At 38.9% G+C, this 15,410-nt stretch overlaps 1 protein-coding gene across 1 annotated transcript in view; it reads left to right on the top strand.

Annotated features, from left to right (window-relative positions):
* The window catches only part of FARP2 (FERM, ARH/RhoGEF and pleckstrin domain protein 2), a 109,312-nt gene that overhangs the window by 69,319 nt on the left and 24,583 nt on the right, over positions 1–15,410 (top strand). Inside the window, exons 14-16 of the mRNA XM_038748681.1 lie at positions 7,195–7,370; positions 10,411–10,440; positions 14,325–14,414. Coding sequence (XP_038604609.1) covers positions 7,195–7,370; positions 10,411–10,440; positions 14,325–14,414 — 296 coding nt within the window. The remainder of the gene's footprint in view (positions 1–7,194; positions 7,371–10,410; positions 10,441–14,324; positions 14,415–15,410) is intronic.

Below are 15,410 nucleotides of genomic sequence, written 5' to 3'. Positions count from 1 at the left end.
GAGTGATTAGGTGCCTTTAAAAACATTCCAGTCGGTGGGTATGTCACACAGTATTTAATACAAACTTTCATGGTATCTATATGCAATATAATCATTTTAATCCCTCATAAATGTTGAGAGTATACGGTATATATATGTGTGTGTGTGTGTGTGTGTGTGTATATACATATATACACACATATACTGCATATAAAATAAATATGTATTTGTGTGAAATTTTACAGTACAGATGTTTGTCTTAAGGGTACACTCCATGCTTATTGGATATCAGAAGAGAAATCTGTAGAGTGAAAAATACCTTCGTGGATGGAAAGAGTTAGGAGTTCCTTGATGGTACTTAAAATTGATACTTATAATTTTTGAAAATATTTGTTTTTACGGTAAATTCGATATGGAAACATTGCAACATGATTTAACTGTTTGGTTCTCTGACTTCAGTTACATGCCAGTCGGAAAGCCACATTCTAGTCAGAAACTATCACTGGATATCTGCAAAATGCATGGCTAGGGTTCATCTTTTCCCGTAACATTACGGTATCGTGCCTTGTCCTGATATCCTGAATTCAGCAAGTGCTTTTTTATATGAAAGCATTACACTAGTAAATGAAGAGGAAAAGGTGCTGGAATTTCATAATACATTTAAACTTGATCATTCTTCTCAAGATATATTTTTGTTGACTAGTTCATGGGAGACTTTTTACATTTTGGTTTTCTGTTAAAATTACTGATTATAAACTTTTAGATATTGTACTAATTCAGAAGCTTTTCAATGTTTATACAATAAAGTAAGAACATTTGCTATCAATGACAAAAGGAGCTCTATAACTTTTTTTTCCGAGGTTCTTTAAATATGATTCCTTCTTAAAATATTATAGCCTGAAGCTGCTTGATATGCTCATCTCAGTATTTCTGACACTGTAGGTTTCTGGAAAACTAAGCATGAGCAGCAGCATCTGAAGCTAAGAATCACAACTTGAGAATGTGGAGCCATATCCATACATGGGAAAAGCCAGTTTTTTGTTTTGTTTTAATGGGGAAGTGGTTTGCTTTTCATTCGGATGTACTCCTGCCCATATAGCTTTATGTAGAATTTTTATACTTTTGACAATAAGCCTAGTGTATATTTAGGCATGGAACTAATTTAGACAGGCACTGCAGTCATATACTCTCTATTTCTTTATTATATGTTGTTTTTCAGAATTCTGCACCTAATTTAATGTTTTTTAAATTTGTGATGTGAAATGGTGATGAGTTAGTTAATAGGTATTTTTAAACTAGTACCACTCAGAAGAAAGCTGTCGACTGCCCTGACAATCATGAAATAAGTATGTTGATTTATTTTCCAGTTTACTGCTATTGGGCCACATTTCTTAGTACAAGTGTAACGTGATGGTTTTTCTAAAACAAGCAGGCCCAAATTCAGTGATCTAAAGGCAAATCATTTCATTTCAAGTTTAAGAAAACTATTCTGATTTTGAGCTGAAATGTCGCATGATTTTGAACAGCAGTTTCATGTTAGCACAAACAAGACTACCATTAGAGCAAGTATCTTAAGGAATGTTTTCACATGTGAAGCTGCTACGTTACCATACATTCCGTAAGTAACGTTCCTGTGTTCTTTTTATGGCCATATTTCTCTTAAAAATCAAAATACTGTTTTATTAAAATGGCTTCAGTCCAGGTTTTAGACTTGTCTGTGTCAAAGCAGTTTCTGACATTGTGAAGTCAGTTGTCCAGTGTCAGTAAGGTTTCCAGTGTTGGAGGGCAAGAAACTAGCTAGGCACCCGGGGTAACTAAGTGCTCTTAACATTTTCTACTACTGTTCCTGGAGAGCTTCTGGCTGCCATTACCAAAGTTCCCCTGGCACCACCATCTCTAATCAATCATATTTATCGAACACTGCTGTGTGCAGAGTGCTTTACTAAGCATTTGGGAGCATATATTATATTAGAGGTGGTGGACTTGTTGTTCCCAGCCCACAACGAGCTTACAATCTATGGTCTCTAACAATCCTAATGGAGTCTAGTGGTGATTTAGAACTGAGGGGTCCCCAAGAACAGCAGTGGTGTTTGGGATGGCATTGATTTGGGCATAGCAGTTTGATGGGCCGTGATTTTTTTCTGACAAATCAATTCGGGCTATTAATATGTACCTTCGTATAAGTCTTGGAAGATACTGCTTCTGGAATACTTCCATAATAATTGTGGTATTTCTCAAGCATATAATATGGGCCCAGCACTGTACAGATGATGGGGTAAAAACAAGATTATCAAGTCGGATTACAACCCCTTCGCACGAGAGGCGCACAGTCTAAGTAGGAGGGAGACCAGGTATGGAATTCCCGTTTTATAGATAAGGCATCTGAGGCCCAGAGAAGTTGAGTGTCTTGCCTGAGGTCGCCCAGCAGGCAAGTAGCAGAGCTGGGATCAGAACCCAGCTGCTCTGACTGCCAGGCCCATTCGCCTTCCAGCAATTTTCCATTTTCACTGTCTTGATGTAGTGAAAGTTGTGTAACCTTTCAGTACAAACTTAAAACCGTGTCAGAACTCCCCCGTCCCCCGCCAAAGTTGAAGGCAGGGGTTAGGGTTTGAAAATGTGTGTATATATGCACCTATGTTTCAGAAGAGTGAATCTGCATGCATTCAGCCCAAATGTTAATTTGTATCCCTCTGAAGCAGACGCATTGGGACAAATGAAGATGTTTTGACATTTTTCTCTCAGAAAACTTTGTGGAACAGTTTTAGTTTTTTAGTTTGATCCTTTCAGAACTCTAATATGGCTGCTAGAACTTTGATCTCTGAATGTAACCGGCTTAGCAGGGACAATGCCTTTGCTACAGCTACCTGGCTTGTCCCAAATGTTTGGCCAAAATGTTTTCTACAGATTTGCCAGTTTCAAGCCCCAGGCATAGATGCTGGCCGTCTCAGCTGTTTTCCTTTTCCAGCATATTGACTTACTGTTGAATAGTAAATTTCTCCAACTTTACTTCCATTCCACATCTCCCACCCTGAACTAAATTTCAGTTACAGGAAAAAAATAACACATTTCCAATCATTTTTCAGTGCAGAGATCATTTAAGCCTCAGATATTATTGAATTGTCATTGTAGAATATTTCATAGGAACATAGTTCAAATGGATAAGAAATGGAGAACTTGATTTTGTCCTTTTAAAGCTTGGTATGTGCCTTCTCATCATTTAGTTGGATTAATGCAAATAAAGTATCTTTGAAGGAAAGTAGACAGTAAACTGAAATGATGGTAGTACTAATGCTAAAGTCAAACATTTTAGAAACTGTTACCAAATCATAATTAGATTTATACTGCATGAAACTTAGTTTTATGTCCAAATTCCAGTTTAGCCCTCACACTGGTGAAGATGACCTTTCCCAGATCTTGACAGGCAATTCCCAATCTGACTCGAGAAAACGGTGAAACTCTTCAAAAAGGCAAAATACTGTAAAATGGAAAAATAATTTGCCAATTTTTATAAGAGAATTTATATTCTAATCCAAAAGAAGCAGTTGCATTTCCAATGAGTCCGGGGAAAAATTCAAAAATTGGACTTTATTTTATGCTTTGGATATGTGTATAACTATATTGATAGTTACAAATATTCACCTCTAGTAAAATTTGCTTACATAAACTTGTTCAGTTCGATTGAAAAATCCACCAGCTACCCATCCTATGAATTATGCAGTCAAGGTTGAAAACCAGAACAATCTACTGAATTTTAATTATAATTTAAAACCCGTGCTTGAAGAAGATAAGGAATGGGTAGAGGATTATACCAGTGGGTACAGAATTTATTGTTTTAATGTATGCAGAACTAAAATTTAATGTATAACCACTTTACCTTGTTAAATTTTAGATTGAACTGTTTTAAGCTTTGACCATCAGTGAAAGGGCACTTGAGACTTAGACCCACAAAATTACCGTCTAAAATTAGCCTCAAATCCCATATAGTCATCAAAATAATCTCTTTGCTTTCAGGATCATTTAGGAAATAATTACATATAAATGGCACTCTTTGAAGAGGCTTTCTATAATTTACATTTTTTAATCTTGAGGATGTGTAAAAGCTGACTCATGAAAGATCATGCATAATATTGTCGAACAGAGTTATTAGCAACAGCTATCAAATCCCTAGCTCAATTTCCACAATAAAAAATCAAGCAAGGTAGCTTTGGGTGTAGATATTTTTCAACATAAAAGACATTTTCTAGTGATGGTTCAGTAAAATTTCCAGCACCTCCCAAAGCTGAATAGAAGGCCCAAAACTAATTAATGGAGAACTTTTAGTACTTATGTAAGTACAACTACAGTTCAAACTTAAATTGAAATAGTATGTGGAAAGAAAGCAGATAAATGGTGATTTTAAGTATTTTTTCCCCACCCAGAGTTTTTTGTTTTTTTCCTTAGCATATTTTAGAAATTATGGTTTGTTCAGGAGAAAAAAAGATATTGCCTTGGTGTGATATGAAAGAGCTAGCCCCTTTGGACAAGAATAGCCACCCTATTCCCTGCCCACTTGAGAATGCTTCGAAACATTCATTTATGAGTCATCGGGTCAGCCGATATTAAATAGGCAGGCTTTCTGGTTTTCCTGTTGGAAATTACTCCCATTTGGTTATTAAAATATCTTGTTTTATTCAGTAGAGCAAAGCTTCAGATATGGAATAGTATTCTAATGGTTTGTTAATGCTTTAGAACTAGAAAAACCTAAACACATTTAAGGGACTGTTGTTGTGCAATTTAATTTGTTTTTAAATTGAAAATTTTTTTTACATGATTTTAATTTAATGTATCCAATTTTCAAAGACAGATTTCCAATAAAAAAGTTTTGTCTTAATGGTTTCATTTGATCTCATTATTTAGGTCTCCTTTGTCTGAGTACTTTTTGGTTTGGAATCTAGTTGGTTCTAAAAGATAACTTTAGATGCAACAATGCATAGTACTGTATGTACAGAAACTGGCTGTCATCATTTGCCTCATAAGCACTAACTTTTAACCCTAAATGCCTTAAGAGATTCTGACTCTTCCAGCAGCTGAGTGCAACTTGTTTAGCTTTCTGAATTTGTCAATGTGAAAACAAGCACAGCTTCATTATTATTGTTGCTTGATGTTTAAGTAGTTCTGCTTCTTGACTCAAAATCCAAACTAGAAGATTTATAAGTGATATTGGCTTTCCCCCAACCTGTTAATTTGTGTTGCATATATATATTATACATATATAATATATGTATACAAATTACATCATCTATATGGATATTCTAATTTAAATAAGTTGAATATTGTCATTGTGGGTTCTTAATTGTGGGATAACATATACTATACAGGTACCATATATGGTGTCCAATATTAGATAACCTAGCTACCAGAAGATAATCTTATTTCAGAGGAAATTACAATGGAATCCAAAGGTCACAGAACATGGAACCTAATGACTAGATATTTAAAGTGGGGAGCTTATCAGAGGGGAATTTACGAATCCCAAAAGATGAGTGGAAAATCTTGATGGATTTGGTATCACTATGCTTAAACCTTAAATATTAAAGTTCACGTTGTTTCTAAAGGTTTCCAGAATATTTTTAGTGGCTTTCTTCCTGTTCCTAAGTAGATGAGAAAAGGTTGATGTGCCTAGCTGCATTCATACCTCTGAAATTTGACATCTCTGTATTTGAAAGCCGATTCGCTTCTGGTATATTGTGGAGTGAGATTGAAATGTACCTTTGTTGGGTTCTGTTACTGTTTTAAGATGAGACATTTTTATCTACATGGAAGCATAATGAGTCCAGTTATTTTAGAGCCCAATTGTCTCCTTGAAGCAAGTCAGGAATTCTGGAAGGCATATTAACACTTTCAGACCATCAGGTGATCAGTTTAGTACATTACTGTAGTGAGTGCATGATAAAATATTCCTCCAAGTGATCTTGAAAGAGTTAATGCCCCACTCTGATTTTCTGTAAGGAAGAACTATAGGCACTGGAAGAATTGGACGCCAGACCTCATTTCACTGGCTGATAAATATTCAATACCCCTGCTGGGTGCGTAAAGACTAATCGTCGACTGGCTCATTGAGAAATTTCCCTCCCATCTATTCAAAAACAGAGTATACAATATTAGAAGAGGCATAATTTCAATTGCCAGGTGCCAAAAAAGATTTTCAAACCGTATTAAGTGAAGTGGTATGAAGAGAATTATCCTTTGACAGTCACGATAGATCATCTATGGAATGATGGTCCTAGGTATGGTGTCCTGGAGTAGCAGGAGAAGCTGAATGGTGACCAGTCCTCTTGACAGTTATTGTTTTGGTCTCTTTGCCTTGCTAACCTGCTACCCCTCCAAGTTTCCCTTTTTTTCCCCTCTCTTTCCTATCTTCTCCTGTGTCATCTTCCTTGTTTCCAGGCTTCTCATCAAGCCATTCCAAAGTCCAGAGGCCAAGTCACTGTCCAGACTTCTCTCGCTGACTGCATAGGACGTTCCCAGAATTGTCATTCTGTGGATAATGTTTTATTATTAACCCCTTTCTCTGTGCCTTAGTATATCTTTCATTCAAGCTGCAAGAAACCAGAAAAAAACTTGAATTATCTGCTAAGTTTGTTAAGGAATAGTAAGGTGTTTAGGCAGGTGGGGATTAACACTTCAAGTCACTTAAATGTAAATAAACTTTTGTTTCATTAAGTTTTACAGTAGCAGTTTTGTCACAGTATTAAAAAACTGCTTTGGGCTAGAAACCCAATAATTACCCTCAGCATAGGACTCTCTGCCTTCATATTTGCTGGTTGCCAGTTTTTAGATGCACCTGTCATGATAGCATCTCTTTCATGATAAAAGAGAAAACACTTCTGTAAATTGACAGAAAAAAGACTCAAACATCCTTGAGAAAATGGAATTAATCTTACATTTTTGCCTCTGAAATTTGATATTCGAATTAGTACACAATTTGATTCTCCATTAATTCAATCATATGATTCTTTAACCCACCCTCCCATTTAGTCCTATTTATAGCTTTAAAGGTATGATTTTGTAGGAGTTTCCTAGAACGCGTAGGGATAAGAAAGCAGTAGTGAGTCTTTCATCGTAGAGCTAATCCGATAGTTGCAGGTATTTAGTTTTTTTTCCTTTTGAACAAGCCATCTTCATAACTCTTTTCTATTTCTCAATCCATCCTCCCCGGCCCCCTTCCCGTTTCAGGCCTCTCAGTGGACAGTCTTCACCTCTCTCCCTTCACGCTGAAGAGTCCATTGACCTCGATCCCTACATTTCAGGTGAATCTGAGCCCAACTGGACAGGATTCCCCTCTTCTGAGTCCTGTCCTGAGTGATGCTGGAGGTGTCGGAGTTGAAGACGAGGAGGAAACTAAACATAAGGTAAAGTGTTCACATTTCAAAATTCTTCAAAAAGAGAAGAGTGTTTTGAGTAAGCAACAGTAGAGGTATGAGATATATCCTGTATTTGAATTCCCCCAAGATTTCTGCTTTAAATGGGTATGGATTTAGATTGCGAGCTCCCTGTTGGGCAGGGACTGGGTCCAACTTGATTAACTTGGATCTATCCAAGCGCTTAGAACAGTGCTTGATGCGTAATAAGAACTTAACAAATAGGATTTCAAAAAATTGATGCGTTTAGTATTAGCTGCTTATTTGAGCATCATATTGTTAAAACAGTTGTGGGTTATTGCAAGAAGAATGAAAAGAAAAGATGTTAATTGGTTATCTTAGATCAGCGATTCTCAACTATTTTGTCTAGTTCCTGGTGTGAGAAATCCCGGATCAGGCAATACTAATGGCCGAACAATTATATTTAGAGAAGTCATCAAGTGTTCAGTGACATCTTGTGGGATTACATAGTAAGTGAAATTCTGCCAGGATTGTGCCTGAATCAAATCTTTTTTAATATTTTTCAAAGTGGTTTGGGTGAGGAGATAGCGAGCGTGTTTATTCCATTTTAAGAGTATATTCATTGGATTCAGATGAGTATTTCTTACAACTACACCGAAATTGGTTGTAAACACTTGTTGAGCTAAGGCTTGAATTCGTGATTGTTGACAAAACTGAAGGGGAAATTGTATTGGGACAAGTACAAGGAAGTGTTGTTGAGGGGGAAGAATAACTTAAAAATTCTAAAATAGTGACAGGAAATTTTAGAACTAATGTATCACAAAATGAAAATAAGTAAACAAAACGCTGCTTTAAGGGTGAGAAAAGGTCTTCTGCTAGAAAGGGCTGTTAACACTGCTGTGTAAATCACTAAGCTCCTCATTATCAGAATTCCCCCAATTCCTCTGATGCCGGCATTTCTTTAGCTTGTTGGCAGCATATACCCAGTTGTGCCATAGTGCATGAGTGAAACAGAACTGGAATTTCTGGCTTTCTGAAAGGCTCTGTGTGAGGATTTAAAGCAGGCAGAAAAAAAGAGCCTTTACCCTCAGAACTCCTGCAAGAGCAGAAGCGCTTCCATCCTTCCCCTCTTCTGCCCCATACCCCCCAAGCTTAGTGCTGCCTGTACATTTACTCATCCCTGAGAGGAGTTTTGCTTTGGGGCAAACTAAAGAGGCTTTTCATCCCGAGAGAGAGAAATCCTATGTCTTTATAGACCAACAGATTAAGTTAAATCCATTTACCACCCGGTATTAGGATCGGTTAGCTAACCTATAGATGGTATCTGTTGAACACTTTCTGGATGCAGAGCACTGAACTAAGCACATAGGAAAGTACAGTACAACAGAGTTGGTAGACACGTTCCTACAGACTTTAGGGGAAAACAAGCATTAAAATAATGTAGAGCTATATGCAAAAGTGTTGTGAGGCTGATGTTGGGGTGACCATCGAGTGTTTAAAGGGTACAACTCCAAGTGCGATGCACAAGGGAGAAAGAGTAGGGGAAGGCCTCTTGGAGGAGATGCGATTTTAATAAGACATGTGTGCAGAGCACTGTGCTAAGTCCTTGGGAAAGTACACTCTAGCAGAGTGGGTAGACATGATCCCTGCCCAAAAGGACCTTACAGTCTATGGGGGAGACAAACATGAAAATAGATTTCAGAGAGGTGATACAGTAGAGTATAAGAATATTTACATAATTATTGTGCATAGTTTTTTAATTAGCTGTAGATCTCTCCACATTTGGAAGCACACCACTATAATTTCTATTTTGAAAGCACTTTCGACAGTATATTATGCAATAAAATAACATTTTTCCTCTGCCAAGTAACAAGAGTAGCCTGTATAACACAATCTAAGGGGGAAAATGCCTTTGGACCCTTGCCCTGGGTACTTTTTGTTCTGTTGACAATGTGATAAGTGTCTTTTCTACCTGTAAAATTCCCTGGAAGCCTGGCTGGGATCCGTTTGACTGCCCATGGCTTTTGTCTCAAGTTCAAATGATAGAAGGAATTTGGGTTGAGACACAAATGTCTTTTTATACTGCGTCCTTCATCTGTAACTACTCCCTTTCATTCTTTGGCCTCATTCAAAGCATTATTATTTTTTAATATTACTGAAGTAATTGTTTCTCCATGGGTGATAAGTATTACAGGCGCATGCATAGAGTCCTGAATTCTTGTTCCACCGTCTCAGTAAAGATCTGAAACAGCATATATTTAAGATCTGTTGGAATTGTCCACAGGAATGCACTGTTTTAACACTTTTCTCCTGGTAAATGCCTTTTCTGAATTTTGCCACTCAATTTCAACCACAGTACAGTGAGCTGTAGGAAACTGCATTGTGTGTACTGTATTCATCTTAGGACCTTTATCTTAAGCAAGCGATTTTTGTATTTCCTTTGGTAACTTCATGTTATCAAAAGGATATTTTTGTAATTCAACCTAACCTGTAGTTCATTTGCTCCCTGACTTCAGAGGTAAGTAATCCATTTGGATGAGCCACTGTAATGGAATTCTTCCCCCCGCCACCATCCCCAGTCCGATAGAACGGCTGTCTTAGAGAAGCAGCATGGCTCAGTGGAAGGAGCCCGGGCTTTGGAGTCAGAGTCATGGGTTCAAATCCCAGCTCCCCCAGTTGTCAGCTGTGTGACTTTGGGCAAGTCACTTCACTTCTCTGTGCCTCAGTTCCCTCATCTGGAAAATGGGGATGAAGACCGTGAGCCCCCCGTGGGACCACCTGATCACCTTGTAACCTCCCCAGCGCTTAGAACAGTGCTTTGCACATAGTAAGCACATAATAAATGCCATCATTATTATTGTTATTATTATTATTATTAGTGGGAGATGGCTAAATATTTGACAAGTTTCCTGAATTTTAAAATGTGGAATAGCATTATTATTTTGCCTTCTCTTTCTTGGAAAGTTATCGTGAGAATGCGTGTCCATTTAGCCACCTTTTTATTCATTCCTGTCATTTGTCGACGTGTTTCCCCTTCTTATTATGTTATTTTTCCCCTCCCTCTTAATAGAAATTGGTGAGAACAAACAACATTCGAAAGGTATGGAAGCGGAAAGTTGCAAAACTGCATTTGAGCAGGGTTGAACAAATGCGACTTTGCTTTGGGTGCGATTTTTTTCATAGCAAAATACATGATTTTGCATCATGATGATGCAAGCTTAAGTAGAAAGCATGTACTACTTTACTTTTGGAATATCATCATGTATATCATGTATGCCATTTGCCACTCATGGTTTCTTCATTCTTGGCCCGCATTCAGTGTCAGATTACCTCAATTAAAGAATATGACCATATTTCCGTAATCCCAAGACAGTTGACGGGTTACTTCCAGTGAGTGGATAATGGTAGGGGCAAGAGGGTAGCTTTCAAGGATTAGTGACCTGAGCATTCATTCATTCAATCGTATTTATTGAGCGATTACTGTGTGCCGAGCACTGTACTGAGCGCTTGGGAAGTACAAGTCGGCAACCTATAGAGACGGTCCCTACCCAACAATGGGCTCACAGTCCAGGAGCAGTCAGTCAGTGGTAGTCGTTGTGCGCTTACTGTGTGCAGAGCACTGTAATAAGCATTTGGGAAAATACCATGGAGCGAAATTAGAGGGAGCACTCCCTGCTCACAGGGAGTTTACAGTCTACCTGGGAGACAGACATTAAAATAGATATGTCAGCCAGTCAATTGGTGGTATTTGTTGAGCGGTCACTATGTGCAGAGCACCTAATTGCTTGGGAGAGTAAAATAAAATAGAGTTGGTAGAGGCATTTTCTGCGACAACCTAAAATATGAGGTTGGTCATCAGGAGTATAAAGCAATTCACAAATGGTCTTCCCCACACTTCCAGGTGGGAGAGGATGGTCTATTCTTCAGGCTGCTGGCAAATACTTGAATTCCTTTGGAGGTGATCTGACACTGCTTGCACTTTCCATGCTTTTTCAGGTCGATTTGGTGGTTTATTCTGCAGCCCCAAATACTACTACTGTATCGCAGTGTTTCTTTCTTCAGGCTTTGTAGGGCTGTTGGGTCTTCTAGGTGAGCGGTGTGCTGAATTATTGTCTCTGCAATGAGACTTCCTTATGGCTCTTTATTTGGGCAGGAAACGACAGCAAACTGAAGAAAGGGATTTTTTTAGAGGAAAGCACAAACGTAGATGTGAGGTCATGGAAAAAATGTTGGTATCTTGGAAGGATTTGTATTGGAATTTTTTAAGTTTATTGACCGATCCTGATTTAAAAAAACTCTAAATTTTTTTTATTAGTTTTCAATGGATAATAAAATTAAGAAAAAAATTTCCTCAGGTGGTTTCTATTTACTTTAAGGTAACTCTATCCTGCTGTTATGACTTAAACTTTATAAATGTTTAAAACCCCTTCATTAATTTTGTAGTGGTTTATATGACAAAATATATGACAACCAGGGCGGTATCAGATTTTTAAAATATAGCTCTCCCTGAGTCCCTTGGCATAGATAGAGAATGGATACGGTTAGCTCTCCCTGAACGTGTATTTTCAGTAGGTTTGAGTAGCACAGTTTTGGAGAACGAAGGAACTTTAGTCTGAGAACACATGCCTGTCCAGATAGAACACAAGTCAATGCCATAACAAACTATCATGTGTAAGTGTGACACTGGTCAGGGATGTGAATACCACAGTATTCATTTTCCTTACCATGGGATTCATCAAAAACATAACACCAATCTTACAAGTGAACTGACTATAATGTCCAATATTTAAACAGCTAATGTTATTTTCTTATTCCATTAAGTAAATGTCTGAGAAAATAAATGATTTTTGAATCTAGGAATCACAACTAGGTCTTGTTAAACCAAAAGATGATTTTATCATCTGGGGGTTATTACTTGTTGGTAGTGGTTATCCATTGGGTTTTAGGTTTTATTCCCCAGAATAATCAGAGATAAGATAAATTTAGAGATTTTTGTTAAGTGGAGCAATTGAACCTACAAGAATCATCCTTGTTAATTTGGTTCTGGCACTTGTCTGCCGTGTGACCTTGGGCAAGTCACTTTATTTCTCTGTGCTTCAGTTACCTCATCTGTAAAATGGGGATTAAGACTGTAAGCCTCTTGTGGGGCATGGACCGTTTCCAACCTGATTAGCCTGTATCTATCCCAGTGCTTAGTACAGTGCCTGGTACATAGTAAGTGCTCAACAAATTCCATAAAAAAATCAATCAGTTGTATTTATTGAGTGCTTACTGTGTGCAGGACATTGTACTAAGAACTTGGGGGAGTCCAGCACAGTGATATGACAGACACAACGAGCTTACAGTGTAGAGGGTCTACCAGAGTTGGTAGACGCGATCCCAGCCCACAACAAGTTTACAATTTGCATGTTGTATGTTCCTCCTATTCCATTTTCAGTTTTGACAACCTGACCTTCAATGGCCATAATTTTTAAATTGATCATACAGTTGAAACAGCGTAGCTTAGAGGAAGGAGCACAGGATTCAGAGTCCTAGGTTTAGTCCCAGCTCTGCCACTTGGCTGTTGTGTGACCTTGGGCATGTCCCTTAATATCTCTGGAGCTCAGTTTCCCCATCTGTAAAATGGGGATTAAATACTGGTTCTCCCGCCCCTTGTCTTTTAGATTATGAGCCCCAAGTAGTTCAGGGACTCTGTCTTATCTCATTATTTTGTAACTATCCCATCACTTAGCAAATGTTATGGTAAGCACTTAGTAAATGCCCCTCTCAGGATCGCATCTGAAGAATTTCCAGGACTCTACCAGTCTTGGCTTCGGGAAGGAGAGTCAAGCAGAGGCAGAGCCTTTCCATTCCTAGCTTGGGCACTGGATAGCGAGTGGCAGGCAATTCGTTAGAAGTCAAAACTCACTTGTGTAGCAGCAGGGGAGAGAGTCGAGGGTGGAGACTCAAGTCTATTGCGTGGAAGAAGGCAATAGTAAACCACTTCCATATTTTTACCAAGAAAACTGTATGGATATATTTCCAGAACGATTGCAGATGGAGGTGGGGCGTTCTGGGAGGGATATGTCCATGGACTCGCTGTGGGTCAGAAATGACTCGACAGCATAAGACAAGACTTAATAAATACTATCATTATTTTTGACTGACCATAGTTTATTTAAGAAACATCACTTTTGAACAAGCGGCAGGAGAAACGAAACAGAGGATCTGAGTTGGCATTGGATGAAATGTGAAATCTTCCTAATTACTGCATATTATCAGTTTTATAAAGCAGTAAAATAATGACACGCATTCTGAGGGCCTGTACATTTTTGTTTGAGAATGCAGTACTGTAGTTAGTAATCATAGGTTAGAATAGTATGCCAGTATGCCTTTAGAGATGGTCACCCATCAAAAACCACACAAGCCTCAGTCCTGAAACTTCAGGGCTGAGAACCTGTGCAAAGAAATCGATTGTAAATACTATTGATTGATTGATAGTGGTTTACAAAGCACCCTTGCATGTGCGCTCTCTCTCTCTCTCTCTCTCTCTCTCTCTCTCTCTCTCTCTCTCTCTCTCTCTCTCTCTCTCTCTCTCTCTCTCTCTCCCCCTCTCTCCCTCTCTCCCTCTCTCCCTCTCTCCCTCTCTCCCTCCCTCCCTCCCTCCCTCCCTCCAACCCCCTTTCCTTCTTCCAGTTGCTTTCTTCCTAGCACAAGGATTGCAATATTGAGCATATAAGCAAGAGTACAGAACACTGGAAAGTACACAAGGCGGTTACGCTCGGCCCCCATTTATGGCTGAAATGAATGTAACAGAGTGCGGCTGCTAAGTGATTCTGTGGTCACTTACATAGAAAAAAAGAAAAATTATGCCAGGACAGAACATGCTATATTATGGGAATAACTGGTTGAAAATTGGCTACTCAAAATGCGAAAGACAAATGAAGTTAGTAATTATTTCTGATCCATCTGTATGTGTGTGTGTGTTTTTTTTTTTTTTTTCAGCGACCCCCAACGGACAAAGCATATTTCATAGCAAAGGAGATTCTTGCTACAGAAAGAACATATTTGAAGGACTTAGAAGTAATTACTGTGGTATGGAATCTATCATATTCTTAATGATTTTCCTTTAATATAGTCCTAAACAAAACTAAACAGAATGAAAAAAGTCCATCTTGGAATTTTTTTCAAGTAATATAGGTATGTTGCTAGGTATTCAAAAAAATGATTTAAAAATCCGTACATGTGTGTTCAGTTGCTGTGGGCTTCATGTTTCCGGAAGGCAATTTGCCCTGCCTAGCCAGGAGTTTGTCTAGGCCAGGGAGAGGTAAATCTCATCAGCTGAGGCACAAACTGAATAGGTAATGTAGCTGAGAGCCATAATGTAGTAGGTCTGCCAACTCCGTGGATATGTACTTTCCCAAGCACTTAGTACAGTGCTCTGCACGTAGCGTGCATTCAATAAATACCATCGATTGATGGATCAAAATGGCGAGCAGGTGTTTAGGGGGCATTGAGTAGTACAGAGCAGGCATTCCTAGGTGTAGGAGGGGCAACGAGTGGCACAGAGCGGGCAATTGGGAGGGAGAGGGAGGCGAAAGAGATACCCTACGTCAAAGCTGGGCACTGCAGCCTGACCCAAGCCCATGAGGGCAGAGCTTCCTCCCCTGGAAGGGCTGGAGGAGGGCCTCCCTGCCTCCCCGAGACTCCGTATACACAACGAGCTGCAAAGCACGTGAAGAAGAACTGCAGTTCGTCCACACTGGTCTCTCGACCAAGTGGTTTCAGAAGTAAAAATGGGGTGCGCAAGAAAGCTGGAGACAGATTGGCAGCAAGGATGTGCACCAGTACTGCTTTGCACCCGGTGCTGGTTCCCTTTGGAAGCTCCCACCCGTCTTCCTCTGTCATTCCTGGAAATAGAATTTGCTACTTTTTTAGCCTCCTGTGGGTATTTTCGAATAGTTTGGGCTTTGTGGGACTTAGAGGGTGGAGTTTGGATTTGATTGCCAATTTTTTTTTCTTTGCGATCCAGGTTTTTGAAGTCATTAGGCAAGTCCATCTGCCCATTATCCTAACGTTGTATGCATTTGC

This window comes from Tachyglossus aculeatus, chromosome 7, assembly GCF_015852505.1.
Source record: "Tachyglossus aculeatus isolate mTacAcu1 chromosome 7, mTacAcu1.pri, whole genome shotgun sequence".
In the NCBI taxonomy this organism is placed as follows: domain Eukaryota; kingdom Metazoa; phylum Chordata; class Mammalia; order Monotremata; family Tachyglossidae; genus Tachyglossus; species Tachyglossus aculeatus.
The sequence above is the reverse complement of the archived record's forward strand: the minus strand, read 5'-3'. Positions and strand labels throughout refer to the sequence as shown.